The following is a 15,995-nucleotide window of genomic DNA, read 5'->3' on the forward strand; positions in this document are numbered from 1 at the left end:
AAACAGCTGGTAATAATAATAATAAATTATAATTTTATTATGTATTGTATAATATTATTATTAGAAGCCACAAACTGGGCCATCCAGCCTGAGGACCGCAGCTTTTGCAAACACGACGCTGGAACCAACCACAAGGCCAACCACGGGCTAAAGCTTTAAAAAAAATAATAATAATAACCTACATATATTTTTCTTAGTCATGTGCTTTTATGCTTGTACATGAGTATTTGTATGTAATATGTATGTAGGCTACATGTGTATATTGTCTTTCTTTCTTTTTTTGCTGTTTTTTTGCACTGCCTGTGAAGCACTTTGGTCAGCTGAAGCTGTTTTTAAATGTGCTAAACAAATAAAACTTGACTTACCACAGAAATGAATGTATCAAACATTGCAGGTGAACTCCTGCTCATCCACGACATTGCACAAATGCATTGCAAAGTTTTTATACTGAAGTGTTGTTGATGTATTTGTGCCGTTAAGACAGCGTGCAGAAGATTGTCTGCAATGTTTGAAAACTGAAAACAAGAAATGAACCAATATTGAGTACTCAGGACTTTTTTTCTTTTTTTGTTTTTGCCATGGTGTTAAAACAAGAAATGAAATCATTTTATTTGGACTGGTGTTGTATGAAAATTTGTCAATGAATTCAACTCGTATCAGTGCACCTTAGTCGATTACTCTTTGGCCACTTCCCCTCTTCAGCCTGACCTCACATTTTTGCGTATAAATAGCACAACGTTGTAATGTTGTGCAATGCATACGCCAAATTGCATTTTTGCATGCATTTAATATGCCAATCCCTAATGTTCGTCAGGAGGAGTGAATTTGAAACCTTACACCATGCGTTTATCAAACATTTCAATTGGGTGTTGAGTACGGGCAGGGGCCTACCACGCGATTGATATGATGGAGGTCCTGGACCATACGAGCTTGTTTTTTACCAGGTTTCAGCACAGGAAAGATAGGTGTGTTCCACGGGCTGCAGGTGGGGATGACATCTTTGCTTATCAGTAAACCTTTAAGAGTGACAGAGATGTTACCTCATCTATCTGAGGAGAGTGGGTATTGGGATTGATAAATGGGCTATACATCTGGTTTGAGAGGGATATCAAAGGGTTCCATATCAGTGACGTGACACACGTTCAAACAGGAGTGAGTAAATTTATAATAGGAGGAATGTTGAGTTTTCTCCCGATCTGTAACCTCGAGACAACGTTTTACCATGGGTCCACTCCCAACGCCTGGGGGTTGTCTTGGTTACGGACGACGAGGGTGAGGTAGGGAGTGGAGGAAAAAACAGTTCCTCTGGCAACATGTCAGCAGCAGCCACACCTTTGTGTTCCCAGCTGTGTCCAAAAAGTCAGAGTCACATTGAGAGTCAGGCTGACGGGTGTAATTAAAGGTGACGTGGAGAATGTCTTTGGGTGGCTCGTAATCATACAAGGAAACAATCCAAGGCTGCCAATGCAGAAAACAGTCTTCCATCGAAGTACTTGATTCATCAATGCGGGGGAGCACCTGGCCCCAGTAAACGACAGCAGTGACGTTATGCGCTAGCGAACTACACCGCGGTCGGTTTATAATGACGTCACGACCGTTATGCTTCATCGAGCTAATCAGCGGATTTGACAAGCTAGCTAAACGTTAGCTTAATAAGTTGTTTATTAACCTAATATTTACAAGAGCACTGAAAAACATGACTAGAGGCTGTGAGGAGGATTAGGGAGAGAGTTCCCGGCGTGATGACGTTTAACGTCTCCATGACAACCACTGTAGTTTCAGTTAGCTACTCGTTAGCAACCGCCGTTTAAAGTTTGCGTAAAAACTTTAAAATTCACTCGTGGGGTCTTAGCTAACGTAGTTTATCTCGTCTAACAAAACATCAACATCTCTTCAGCTTGTGTTAACCACAGACCTTATTTCAGGCGTCTAAACACAAACACATTCAAAATCCACATTGACTTTTAGAGTTAGGAACCCATGGCGCTAAAATGCTAACTCACTTCCTGGTTTTAGGACTCAAAACTACACCAGTCTATACAAACATTTTATTTTTGCTCTGGCAGCTAAGATGAAGATCTCTCTGTCTGTAGAAACGACACCACATCCTGCAGGCTGTGCATCCTTCTCCCCTGTCTGCATCTAAAGGATTTTTTGGCTGCGAGCATTTCTCGAAGGCGAACGAGCTGCTAAAGAAATCTGGAAAGTCTCCAGTGGACTGGAAGGCACTTTAAGTTGTCATTTATTTGAGGTTTTCTAACCTGCATGTTACGTTTACTGGAGTGTTTTTGACCTCTTCAAGTCTTTCATTGCACATTGGACGTTGGTGAAGTTGTGCTTCCCATATTATCCAGGTTAGAAGATGAATGTGGAAGCAGCATGCAGGGCTCCATACAAACAGTGTGTTCCAGTGAAACATGTTAAGCTTTGTTCAGAGGTTACATGATCTGACATCAACGAGAGGCAAGTGGTTTTCTTTAAAACAGCTGGTAATAATAATAATAAATTATAATTTTATTATGTATTGTATAATATTATTATTAGAAGCCACAAACTGGGCCGTCCAGCCTGAGGACCGCAGCTTTTGCAAACACGACGCTGGAACCAACCACAAGGCCAACCACGGGCTAAAGCTTTAAAAAAAAAAATAATAATAACCTACATATATTTTTCTTAGTCATGTGCTTTTATGCTTGTACATGAGTATTTGTATGTAATATGTATGTAGGCTACATGTGTATATTGTCTTTCTTTCTTTTTTTGCTGTTTTTTTGCACTGCCTGTGAAGCACTTTGGTCAGCTGAAGCTGTTTTTAAATGTGCTAAACAAATAAAACTTGACTTACCACAGAAATGAATGTATCAAACATTGCAGGTGAACTCCTGCTCATCCACGACATTGCACAAATGCATTGCAAAGTTTTTATACTGAAGTGTTGTTGATGTATTTGTGCCGTTAAGACAGCGTGCAGAAGATTGTCTGCAATGTTTGAAAACTGAAAACAAGAAATGAACCAATACTGAGTACTCAGGACTTTTTTTCTTTTTTTGTTTTTGCCATGGTGTTAAAACAAGAAATGAAATCATTTTATTTGGACTGGTGTTGTATGAAAATTTGTCAATGAATTCAACTCGTATCAGTGCACCTTAGTCGATTACTCTTTGGCCACTTCCCCTCTTCAGCCTGACCTCACATTTTTGCGTATAAATAGCACAACGTTGTAATGTTGTGCAATGCATACGCCAAATTGCATTTTTGCATGCATTTAATATGCCAATCCCTAACGTTCGTCAGGAGGAGTGAATTTGAAACCTTACACCATGCGTTTATCAAACATTTCAATTGGGTGTTGAGTACGGGCAGGGGCCTACCACGCGATTGATATGATGGAGGTCCTGGACCATACGAGCTTGTTTTTTACCAGGTTTCAGCACAGGAAAGATAGGTGTGTTCCACGGGCTGCAGGTGGGGATGACATCTTTGCTTATCAGTAAACCTTTAAGAGTGACAGAGATGTTACCTCATCTATCTGAGGAGAGTGGGTATTGGGATTGATAAATGGGCTATACATCTGGTTTGAGAGGGATATCAAAGGGTTCCATATCAGTGACGTGACACACGTTCAAACAGGAGTGAGCAAATTTATAATAGGAGGAATGTTGAGTTTTCTCCCGATCTGTAACCTCGAGACAACGTTTTACCATGGGTCCACTCCCAACGCCTGGGGGTTGTCTTGGTTACGGACGACGAGGGTGAGGTAGGGAGTGGAGGAAAAAACAGTTCCTCTGGCAACATGTCAGCAGCAGCCACACCTGTGTTCCCAGCTGTGTCCAAAAAGTCAGAGTCACATTGAGAGTCAGGCTGACGGGTGTAATTAAAGGTGACGTGGAGAATGTCTTTGGGTGGCTCGTAATCATACAAGGAAACAATCCAAGGCTGCCAATGCAGAAAACAGTCTTCCATCGAAGTACTTGATTCATCAATGCGGGGGAGCACCTGGCCCCAGTAAACGACAGCAGTGTCCTCAGTCTCAGCCACCACGAGCTGGAATCCATCCTGCACCACAACACACTGTCTCTGTCCTTCATACATACTGTCACAGGTAACACACATTCTGTAGTCTGATGATTACATTATTCATAATGAAGCATTCTGCTTTTCATTAGTGGACACATCCTTAACCTTTTTGTCAGCACTGGTGTTTTGCACTTTCACCTTTGCTAACTCCTTTCATAAGATAAAAAAACAGCTGTAAAATAAAAGCCAGAAGCAGGCATCGTGTTGTTGTTGGAGATTGCTGCTGCTGCTGTTTGTTTTAAATGGTAAGACAATAGGAGGGTTAAAGAAGGTCACAAAAGTTCCTCCCTACATTTCTGACTATGCTCACCTGACGTCCAGCGCCGCCTATATATGACCACGCCCCACACGCCCGAGCTGCAGCCAGAAGAGGTTTTAAGAACAAGTTGCGTCAGTGGAGCGCGCAGAGGAACACCAGACAGCTGAACAACAACGACCAGTATCTAACCTCTAAAATGAACCGAAACGAGGAGGAGGCCAACCACCCGGTGAGACAAACTTCTGCGTCACTCTGTCCGCTCTTGCAATTTATTTAATTTACTTGTAGTTTTCCTATCACTCATAACGCTAACGTAATATTACAGCACAATTTACAATAAAAACAAAACATGTACATTAATATCACCATGAGAAAAATAATCATTTCGAATCTCTGCTGTAATCAACAGACGCACTTTTGTGTTCATGAGTTATTTACCCTTTCCAGCTTCACTAGTTATTACTCATTTACAGGTTTCATATTAACAGGATCACTACCACCAGGGACATATACGGTGACCATGAGAGGTTTGAAAGGCCCCTTTAAATAAAATGCATTATTATTATTATTATTATTATTATTATTATTATTATTAATCGGTCAGAAAAAAAGTTTCCAGCCAGGAAACTGTACTTGTGTATATTTCTTCAGTTCACAAAATAATTAATAATTTTAAAATAGTTTGTATTTTGTTTATCTTTTGTCTTCTGTAAAGCACATGGGCTGTACGTATATATGCTATACAAATAAAATGTAATAGAATAGAACTATGTGTGAAGGTTAAACAGAAGCGAGTAAAATACTGTTTATTACATCTCTTCGTACTACTGTAGACTCTAAATAAGAGTCGGCTCTTTGAAGTTAATGACAGGAGCCGGTTCAACCGGTTAAATCGAAAGTAACCGACGTAAGACTGCAGGTTTATTTTTAGAACGACAGTTAAATGAATCGGAGCAAAGAGGCAGCGTAGTGTTAAAAAGCTGCATCAATCAAGTTATCATTTCTTGTAGCAGGAAAGAGGAGGAAAGGTGAGAACTGTAATAAGCTTAGAGAATGAGAAACATAGTGAAGGAGCCTGATGAAAAAGATAGACAAGAGATAAACTGAAACCTATGCTGTCAATCAATCAATCAATCTTTATTTATATAGCGTCAATTCATAACAGCCGTTATCTCGAGACACTTGTTATAACAAAGAAAAAAGATTGTAGACAGGCTGAGCGCAGGTGGAGAAAAAGTAAACTCCAGGTTCATTATGACATCTTTAAAGAGGCGCTCCGCTTATATAACTTAGAACTCAAAAGGGCCAGACAGTCCTTCTTCTCTGAGATAATCAACAAGCACAGCAACAATGCTCAGACTTTGTTTACTGTCATGGACAGGCTGACCAACCCCTCAGCATCACTTCCTGCTGAACTGGTATTTGTAAAGGCATGCAATGATTTTGCATCGCACTTCACACAAAAGATTGAACAGATTAGACAGACAGTCAGTGAGTCTACGACAGGCTGCCTGACTGTAACTCCTGTACCTCCTAATGAAAACAATTAAGCTAACCTGGCACATTTTCACCTTCTAGATCCAGTAGCATTAACAGACATAGTTCAACACCTCAGGTCCACTACATGCAGCCTCCACATTCAGCCCACAAGCTTTTTAAAAAATGTTTTTAACTGTGTTGCACCAGATGTATTGCGGATAGTTAACAGCTCTCTTCAGACAGGCACTTTTCCGAAGTCGCTAAAGACAGCAGTGATCAAACCCCTCCTAAAAAAGAGTAATCTGGATGCCTTATCAATTAATAATTACAGACCCATATCTAACTTGCCTTTCTTAGGCAAGATAATCGAAAAAGCAGTGTTTGTGCAACTTAACACTTGTATAGTACAAAATAAATACTTCAGTGTTTTTCAGTCTGGATTCAGGTCAAAGCACAGCACTGAGACTTATCAAAGTGCTAAATGATATCTATATGAACAGTGATGCATCTAAAGTCTCAGTTTTAGTGCTACTGGATCTTAGTGCTGCATTTGATACGGTGGACCATAACATACTGCTGGACAGACTTCAAAACTGGCTTGGAGTTTCTGGAACTGCCTTAAATTGGTTTAAATCTTACTTGCAGGACAGGGTCTACACTGTGTCTGTTGGTAATTATGAATCTGAGCATGTGAAGATCACCTGTGGAGTTCCTCAAGGTTCCATCCTTGGGCCGCTTTTATTTAACATCTACATGCTCCCTCTCGTTCAGATCATGGAATATTACAACGTTTCCTATCATAATTATGCAGATGACACACAGCTCTATATATCAGTGTCAACGAATGACCATAGTGCCTTATACTCACTGAGCAAGTGCATCAACGAGATCACTGAGTGGATGTGTCAGAACTTTTTACAACTGAACCCAGAAAAGACTGAGGTGATTGTTTTTGGCCCTAAAGAGGAAAGGTCAAAGGTCAGCGCTCGTCTTGAATCCATGTCCTTAAGAACAACAAATCAAGCCAGAAATCTTGGTGTGATTATGGACTCAGACCTGAAATTCAACAACCACATTAAGATGGTAACAAAATCAGCTTATTACCATCTGAGAAATATTGCAAGAATCAAGGGTTTTCTGACCAAACAAGATTCAGAAAAACTTGTTCATGCTTTTATTTTCAGCAGGCTGGATTATTGTAACGGTGTGTTTACAGGCCTTAGTAAAAAATCTGTCCGACAGCTGCAGCTGATCCAGAACGCAGCAGCCAGAGTCCTCACCAACACAAAGAGGGTGGAGCACATTACACTTGTGCTTCAATCACTGCACTGGCTGCCTGTGTGTCAGATGATCGACTTTAAAATCTTACTACTGGTTTATAAAGCATTAAATGGTCTTGGCCCTAAGTACATGTCAGATCTACTTGTAGAATATAAAACATCCAGACCGCTCAGGTCCTCAGGAAGAAGTTTACTCAGTGTTCCCAGAGTCAGAACCAAACAAGGGGAAGCAGCGTTTAGTCACTACGCTCCTCAACTGTGGAACAAACTCCCTGAACAACTGAGGACTGCTGCCACACTCAACTCCTTTAAATCAGGCCTTAAAACTTTGTTATTCGCTCAGGCTTTCAATTAGAAATACACTGTCTGACTTACTGCAACACATTCTTCCTTTTTTAATAGTTTTAACAGTTGTTCCTTTATCGAGTATTTTCACCTGCATCCCCGTCTTTTAATGATGTATTTTTTTTCTTTTTTTATATACATTTCTGTTGCATTATTTCCTAAAGCTCTGTTTTAATGTTTTTATGTTTTTATGTCTGTAAAGCACTGTGAATTGCCTTGTGTCTGAACAGTGCTATATAAATAAACTTGCCTTGCCTTGCCTTGCCTCCGATCAGACACCTCCAGGGATCGGGGACAGCTGGAGAGAGGTGCTGAATGATGAGTTTGGAAAGCCTTACTTTAAACAGGTGAGAGAGGAGAAGTCACCTGACTGCACGTGACCTATCTGTGTGGTTACAAACAGTGTTAACAACTTTTACATCTCTGCCACAGCTGATGACTTTTGTGTCTGAAGAGAGAGAACGTGGCGAGGTTTACCCGCCTGTTGAAGATGTTTTCACCTGGACTCGGATGTGTGACGTCAGAGATGTGAGTTTAACTGCAGCTACCTTTCACCTGTGACAACAAAGACTGAAAATGTTCAGTGAATGTGTCGATATTTGACTTTGTACAAGAAGGATTCAGGACACTTGATCGTCACCATCTTTATTGCTAGACTTAGTATTCCATTAGAAAACATAAAAAGCCCTGAAATGGGACAAAGCCTGGGCGTCTTTTAGAGCAGTGCAGTTACACTCAGAGACCTCCGGTGGGTGCCAAAGAGCAATAACTCAAATTTCTCCATGATGTTGTTCTCAGTCTCAACTGAGCTCTGATATTAAGACCAGTTTTAACAAAAGACATTTAAGTTTTGTCAAAGTGAAGTTGCTGAATACCGTCAGTACCGTCGCTCACTTTCATTTGTGTTCGTGCTTTCCAGGTCAAAGTCGTGATAATTGGTCAGGATCCGTATGATGATCCTAACCAAGCCCATGGATTGAGCTTCAGTGTCAAACGGCCGGTGCGTCCTCCTCGCAGGTAGACCCCCCCTTGTTGTCTTATTTCAAATTTTAAACTCTTTGGCTGGGTTGCATCAACATGGATTAACTCTTAAACTGGATTAAATCAAGGTTTAAGTGTTAAATGTGTCGCATCAAACTTTAAACCTAGTTTAAACTTAGTTTACAATTAATCCTGGTAAAAGTTAACCCTTTGGTAATCTCAGTTTAAATTCCACTTAAACATAGATTAAATTGAAGTCTGTTGCATCAGTTTTGTTTTTTTTCTCAAAAATATTTTTATTGAGTTTTCACATAGTACCACAACGAGAGTACATATATTCAGAGGTAAACAGCAGATATGTCCATACTGTGTAGTTCTGTGCTAACTTCAAGCCGGAAATATTTATGGCATTTTTTAATCTTCTTGACTTTCAGTTTGAAGAACATTTACAAAGAACTAATGTCAGACATTGAAGGCTTTGTGGATCCTGGACACGGAGATCTGACTCGATGGGCTGAACAAGGTGATTTTAAAGAGAGATGTTACACTTAAATCTATCAGAAATCTAGTCTCTCCTGGAAATGTGTCTGTGTGAGTCCTGACTGTCTACAATGAGAGAGAAGCTTGAGTCACGCTGGCTGTGTTGTTGTCAGAACTGTGTTTACGTCTCCCTTTGTGTATAAAAGTCAACGACTAGTTTGTGTCTTTAGATCACGTCATCACACTCATTCTGTGTCAATTTATGGGAAATATGAAGCTATGAGCTAACCAAAGAGTGCTAACATTAGCATGCTAACACAACAATGAAGGACACAAGGAAACTGAACCTCTCTTTACACCTGTTTTGAAATCTCTGTGTCACGATATATGCAAACAAATCTACCTACGGGTACAAATAAAGTGACCTGAACGTGAAAAATCAGACAATATCAATACCTGTTTTGGTACTAAAGCAAATAATACAAAAAACAGAATTCCTAGGTGTCTGATATTTGGTATTCTTGTTTTTAATCATCAAAAATGGCAAGAAAACTTTTAGCACACTTTTAGTCTTCAGTGCAGAAATACATCAACAATGTTTCTGTACTGAAACTCTGTTTTTGGTTTGGAGCATCTTTGGATCAAAATACGACTTTAGATTTTTAAGTAGCTGTTGTTTTTGATCGTGTCCATCGAGTGTGTGGTTTTAAAACAAGTGGTATCTAAAAAAAGTATTAAAACGTTTGATCACCTTTGAACAACAAGACATCTGCTGGTCATGAACAAACGTGCATCACTCTTCTCTTCAGGTGTGTTGTTGCTCAACACGGTGCTGACTGTCCGAGCAGGCGAGCAGCACTCCCACAAAGACAAAGGCTGGGAGAGGTTCACTGACGCTGTGGTGAAGTGGCTCAACAACAACAGGAAAGGCCTCGTCTTCATGCTGTGGGGAGTGTATGCTCAGGAGAAAGGAGCCGCTATTAACACGGTGGGTGTAGTTCTCTGTTTTATACAAACATTTTATATTTGCTCTGGCAGCTAAGATGAAGATCTCTCTGTTTGTAGAAACGACACCACGTCCTGCAGGCTCCACATCCTTCTCCCCTGTCTGCACGTCTGGGATTTTTTGGCTGCAAGCATTTCTCGAAGGCGAACGAGCTGCTAATTGAATCTGGAAAGTCTCCTGTGGACTGGAAGGCACTTTAAGTTGTCATTATTACATTTTAGATTACATTTTTGGTAAATGTTACTGGAGCTTTTTGACTGCTTCCAATATTAAACCAGCATGCAGGGCTCCATGGCTTCACCAAAGTACACAAACAGTGTGTTCCAGTGAAACATGTTAGATAGATAGATACTTTATTGATCCCGAGGGAAATTCAAGATATTAAGCTCAGTTCAGAGGTTACATGATCTGACATCAACGAGAGGCAAGTGGTTTTCTTTAAAACAGCTGGTAATAATAATAATAAATAATTATTTTATTATGTTTTGTATAATATTATTATTATTATTAGAAGCCACAAACTGGGCCGTCCAGCCTGAGGACCGCAGCTTTCTGCAAACGGGACGCTGGAACCGACCACAAGGCCAACCACGGGCTAAAGCTTTAAAATAATAACAATAACCAACATATATTTTTCTTAGTCATGTGCTTTTATGCTTGTACATGAGTATTGGTATGTAATATGTATGTATGTTTGATCACTGAAAACAAGAAATGAACCAATACTTAGTACTCAGGACTTTTTTTTTGTTTTTGCCATGGTGTTAAAACAAGAAATGAAATCATTTTATTTGGACTGGTGTTGTATCAAAAATCTGATATGGTAACAACTTTCTTTTAAACACTTAATTATTTTATTTTTTTGTCAATAAATTCAACCCAAATCAGTGCACCGTAGTCGATTACTCTTTGGCCAGTAGCCCTCTTCTTCTTGGTCCGTTCTCTCTGTCTGTTAGGATGCGTCTGAAGGTGAGGTTGATGCGAGGTAGGAGGATCTTCTTGCGAGCGGGGAGGCTGTGGTACCAGAAGGTGTTGGTGGGCGAGTTCATGAGGAGCAGACTTCCATGAGCGAGCTCCAGCTTCACGGGTTCGATCTGTCTGCGGCCCAGTTTCCCCCGAGCGTCACTGTGTCTGAAGACGAAGTCTCGAGCTGCTCCCAGAGAGACGGAGGCGATGGGACAGAGGGGGTCCAGCTCCTTCTCGTCATCACGATGCTCCCCCATGTGATCCTGGCCGTCTTTGTACCTGATGGCGAGAGGGACACTTTAAGCAGACGGACATTAAAACGTGACCATTCGTGACTCTTTATTCTTACCGGTTTACTAGAACGAAGTTGAATGTTTGTCCCGTTGTTTTTGTCACAGCATCTCGAATGTATTCCAGGGTTGGAGTCCATAAACAGGCTGAACGAGTCACGCCAGAGTAAGTGTAAGTCAGACCTTCATCTCCATATGTGGCCTGCTTCCTCGGTATATTGTACACCTTTCCAAACACCTGCACCTTTGCTTCTTCACCTGGAACAAAAAACAGACACAATCTTTAAAACACAACACAAACAATTAAAGCAACCTGCAACAACTAAGTTGGCAACGTTTGGGTACCAAAACACGAGGGATCAAAAAGTATCAAAGCTTAAATCTAATCATTCTTACATCTGTGGTTTAAATCACACGATGTCTGATCGATACCAAGGCAACAAAAATGCACATTCTCTGCGCTCAATATTGGTTAATTTATTGTTTTAAATTTCTTAATAAAATGTAGGCAACATATTTATAATGTATGAGTGTAATTAAGACAGGTTTGGATTCCTCTGTGTCTTCTGATGGTTTTCATTCATTAAAATAAATTTATCGTTTTACATCAACAATGTTGACATTTTAAACTCCACAGAGAAAAGGTTGGCTGTCTTACCTGTAGAGTACACCACCTCGTCCTCCAGCTGTTTAAAAAGCCAGTCAGCCTCCTCCTTCGAGAACAGCTGAGCGTAATCACAGTCCAGTCCCTCTGCTTCGATTTTCTGCCAGGGCACAGGATGAGAAAACTCTGCTGAAGCTGAAAGTTCGTCCCCCTCCTCCTCCTCCTCTTCATCCTGCTTAAGGCTCTCATCCCGCTCCAGTTTCATCTTCTTCCTCAGATTTCTTGCATCCCTGTCGTCAGATCCCTTTTTCTTTCCCCGAGTCACAAACTTCTCCATTGCAGTTTGCTGTCCGTGTCCCTCTGAGGAGCTCTAATGCCTCCTGAAGGATGACAAATTAATATTAACGTATAAAGCTGGAGATTTAAAGCTCCAGTGAGGTTTCAAATACTTTTAATGGCTACAACTACTGCTGCAGGGTAGATGTCAGATGAGAGGCTCTACGACATGCTGAAGAAACAGCACTCTTGTTACTATTTTAACATTATAAACAGTTTATATTCACATTAAGTGAAACATTTTAAAGGGGGGGCAATTCAAGGGCAAACAGAGCAGTAAATGGGCAACAGTGCAGCTATACTAAAAAATTTAACCAAAGATAAATTGTCAATAAAAGAGTGAAGTGTCAAGATGCAAGCACACATTTAAAATTAAAAAAATTACAAAGTTAGATACAGAAGAAGGTATCGGACTAAAGATGTAAACAGACATTTGTAGTATGAACAGATATAAACAAAACTATAGTGCAGTAAATATGAAATAAATATATAGAAATAGAGCTATATGCATGTACACAGATACTCAATAATAAAGTGAAAGTGGTGCATGGCACAAAATAGAGCACAGACTAAATAGAGCTATAAATGTATAAATACAAACATATAAACATTTAGGCAAATATAAAATGTGATTTTTTTAAGTAACAAACAGTATGTGCTGGATACTGTTATACAGTTATACAGTAAGCAACGCTTATGAACAGTTTGCTTGTTTTGAACACTTCTCAGCTCATTAACATAAATCTGCTTTCGTCACTCTGTTTTGGCGCGAAATATTTTCAGCGCGTTCAGGTCTTTGGGTGAGAGTCGCACTCCGCATGTTTGCTCCTGCATGGTCTTATAATTAGAGGTTTATACATTGACAGCATCTTTTTTTTCCCGCTAAAATGATCGGACAGAAAACCATCAACACGTTTTTTTCACCTGTCTCTAAAAAGAGAGTTTCTAAGGATTTAAATGACTCGGAGGAGCCGGTGAGAGAAACTTCTGCTTTCTAATGTCCCCTTAAAAAAAACAAATGTTACACATGTGGCTTGTTGCATTCAATATAACTGAAGAAATTAAAAAAAAAAACTCACTTACATTGTATTTGTAGTTTTTTAGGCGAGCGAGGTTTTGTAGTTTTGCAGTAAATCAAGCTGCGTTCACAAACACCGCGGTGTTCTTCATTGTTGCTCATTGTCAACACAACACGAGCATGTTTGCGCCACACTGCCGACGGTTTCTGAAGCCTGTTTCGTCTGCAGCCCCTCGCCTCTCATCTGCTCTTTATTTTACTCGATACACTAAAATTGTGCAGAGGAAGAAGCCCAAGTCCACAGCCGGGGATCCGGAGCCGTCCAGTCCGCCTCCTGCTCCTCTGTCCCCGGAGCAGCTCGACAGGATCGCCCGCAACAAGAGGGCGGCGCTGGAGAGACTCTCTTCCGCTCAGACACCTCCAGGGATCGGGGAGAGCTGGAGAGAGGGGCTGAATGATGAGTTTGGAAAGCCTTACTTTAAACAGGTGAGAGAGGAGAAGTCACGTGACTGCACGTGATCTATCTGTGTGGTTGCAAACAGTGTTGACAACTTTTACATCTCTGCCACAGCTGATGAGTTTTGTGTCTGAAGAGAGGAAACGCCACAATGTTTACCCGCCTGCTGAACATGTTTTCACCTGGACTCAGACGTGTGACGTCAGAGATGTGAGTTTAACCACGGCTTCCTTTCACCTGTGACAACAAAGCGTGAAACTTTTTGTGGGACTTTTATTTTAGATGGAGAAATTATTATTAGCAAAACAAACCAGGATGGTTTGGATGGATGTACCAGCAGCCACATTTATCTTTACCAGCAAGTTTGTTTATTCTTTAAGAGGACATATTATCCCACTTTTCCACCTTTTCCAACAGCGCCCCCCTGTGGTGTAAATGAAGCATCTGTGTTTCTGTGATGTGGTCCAAATATAACATGAATGAAGCAGCAGAGGAGGTTTGTGACCCTGTAGACACCAGCTCTCTCCTAGAACGCTCCGTTTTGGTGTGTGTGTCTCTTTAAATGCAATAAGCCCCGCCCCCTGAGTTTTCCCAGCAGACATCACTCCTCTGTAGAGAGAATAAAAATGGCGGACATGTGCAAAAGTTTTGCTCTAGTCTGGAGGTGGAGATACCAGGGGAGGGGATTTATTTATTTATTTTTTTAACCAGAATCCCACTGTGACATCACAAGTAGAGACATTTTGAAACGGAGCATTTTCCTCTCTGTGGTAGGTCTTATTAAGACCACAAACAAAGGACTAGATGGATTTATTTCACATGTTGTGGGTTGACAGACACTCAGGTTACCCAAATAGATGTTCAAAAACACTGTGGAAGTGGATTTTTCATAGTTTTTCCCCTTTAAGTTGGAGTTGACCTCATGAGGTCACACGGTTTGAGACTCCGTCAGTGAGTTGATCGTTGGTCACAACATAGAAGAACAGATCTCTCGTGTGGAGTCTCACATTGTTGCCATGGTTCTACTCCTCCCACTTATTACACACGACAAACAAGACCAACGTCTGTGTTATTCACGCAGAATCCTGTTTGACGTGTCCCGAGGTTTGAAAGTGTTTGTCACAGGTCGCTCACTTTCATTTGTGTTCGTGCTTTCCAGGTCAAAGTCGTGATTCTTGGTCAGGATCCGTATCATGGTCCGAACCAAGCCCATGGATTGTGCTTCAGTGTCAAACGGCCGGTGCCTCCTCCTCCCAGGTAGACCCGCCCCCCCCACCCGTCTTATTTTCATTTGAGACTCTCTAATTTGTAAAGTTGATTCACTAACTTCTTGACATATTTATGGCATTTTTGAATCTTCTTGACTTCCAGTTTGGAGAACATGTACAAAGAACTGATGTCGGACATTGAAGGATTTCAGCACCCTGGACACGGAGATCTGACTGAATGGGCCAAACAAGGTGATTTATTTTTTTCAAGGTTTGACAAATTTGACCACCTTTTGAAGCTACTCAACGGCCGCTGGTTATTAAAAAAAAACGTGCATCACTCTTCTCTTCAGGTGTGTTGTTGCTCAACGCGGTGCTGACTGTCCGAGCACACCAGGCGAACTCCCACAAAGACAAAGGCTGGGAGAGGTTCACTGACGCTGTGGTGCAGAGGCTCAGCAACAACATGGAAGGCCTCGTCTTCATGCTGTGGGGAGCGTATGCTCAGAAGAAAGGAGCTGCTATTAACAGGGTGGGTATACTCGTCTGATATATGAAAACATTTTATTTTTGCTCTGGCAGCTAAGATGAAGATCTCTCTCTCTGTCTGTAGAAACGACACCACGTCCTGCAGGCTGTGCATCCTTCTCCCCTGTCTGCACATCGGGGATTTTTCGGCTGCAAGCATTTCTCGAAGGCGAACGAGCTGCTAAAGAAATCTGGAAAGTCTCCAGTGGACTGGAAGGCACTTTAAGTTGTCATTTGTCTGAGGTGTTCTAACCTGTATTTTGTTTCACTGTAGATAAAAACCAATAAGCTTTTTTAGTTTGCTGTTTTTTAGAAATATGTGCAGAAATTTATTTTACACTCTTGTATTTGTGTGATACACTTTATTTGTTGTTTTTTTCATAAAAAATACTTTTTCAACAAAATGTTTTGGATGCCTTTTATTATCTGCACCTGTCAGTTTGAACATTGTAAATATGTTTGTGGGTTTTTTTTTCATACTTGTTTTCCTTTCAATGTTTTAGTTCTATTAAAGTTGTTAAAAAAAGTTATTCATGCTGTTTTTGCCTTTTATATTTCTATATGGTTATGTTGCCTTACAGGACGGTTGGAAAAAAATCTACTATCTGTTAAAACCCGCTCCTTTTTTTATTGCTGACGTTATTCACGATGCTCATCGGTCCAAAAACACGAGCTGTTTTG

At 40.7% G+C, this 15,995-nt stretch overlaps 3 protein-coding genes across 6 annotated transcripts; 2 read left to right on the forward strand and 1 right to left on the reverse strand.

Annotated features, from left to right (window-relative positions):
* Positions 1–1,554: 1,554 nt before the first annotated feature.
* On the reverse strand, positions 1,555–13,319 carry alkbh2 (alkB homolog 2, alpha-ketoglutarate dependent dioxygenase). 3 transcript variants are annotated; one of them, XR_013781490.1, is made up of 6 exons: positions 13,187–13,319; positions 11,822–12,147; positions 11,223–11,421; positions 10,801–11,152; positions 2,846–2,995; positions 1,555–2,142 (listed from the first exon to the last, which is right to left on the reverse strand). XR_013781490.1 is itself a non-coding variant. In XM_079371267.1 (5 exons), exons 2-4 carry the CDS (start codon positions 12,102–12,104, stop codon positions 10,810–10,812), a joined length of 825 nt encoding a protein of 274 aa, XP_079227393.1. In that variant the 5' UTR covers positions 12,105–12,147; positions 13,187–13,319; the 3' UTR covers positions 1,555–2,995; positions 10,801–10,809. The 3 variants fall into 3 exon arrangements, 1 of the variants encoding a protein (XP_079227393.1); XR_013781491.1 differs by having other exon boundaries at positions 1,555–2,218; XM_079371267.1 differs by having other exon boundaries at positions 1,555–2,995.
* On the forward strand, positions 4,473–10,797 carry LOC306841400 (uracil-DNA glycosylase-like). Its single transcript, XM_079371288.1, has 7 exons — positions 4,473–4,565; positions 7,716–7,787; positions 7,873–7,968; positions 8,360–8,457; positions 8,856–8,944; positions 9,711–9,889; positions 9,967–10,797. The coding sequence occupies exons 1-7, from the start codon at positions 4,533–4,535 to the stop codon at positions 10,105–10,107; spliced, it is 708 nt and encodes a 235-aa protein (XP_079227414.1). The 5' UTR covers positions 4,473–4,532; the 3' UTR covers positions 10,108–10,797.
* LOC306841357 (uracil-DNA glycosylase-like) lies at positions 12,876–15,844 on the forward strand. 2 transcript variants are annotated; one of them, XM_079371239.1, is made up of 7 exons: positions 12,876–13,077; positions 13,404–13,607; positions 13,693–13,788; positions 14,738–14,835; positions 14,950–15,038; positions 15,140–15,318; positions 15,400–15,844. In XM_079371239.1, the coding sequence occupies exons 1-7, from the start codon at positions 12,991–12,993 to the stop codon at positions 15,538–15,540; spliced, it is 894 nt and encodes a 297-aa protein (XP_079227365.1). In that variant the 5' UTR covers positions 12,876–12,990; the 3' UTR covers positions 15,541–15,844. The 2 variants fall into 2 exon arrangements, with proteins under 2 accessions (XP_079227365.1, XP_079227364.1); XM_079371238.1 differs by lacking the exon at positions 12,876–13,077 and having other exon boundaries at positions 13,193–13,607.
* Positions 15,845–15,995: the final 151 nt, after the last annotated feature.

This window comes from Symphodus melops (assembly GCF_947650265.1).
Source record: "Symphodus melops genome assembly, chromosome: 1".
Classification (NCBI taxonomy): Eukaryota; Metazoa; Chordata; class Actinopteri; order Labriformes; family Labridae; genus Symphodus; species Symphodus melops.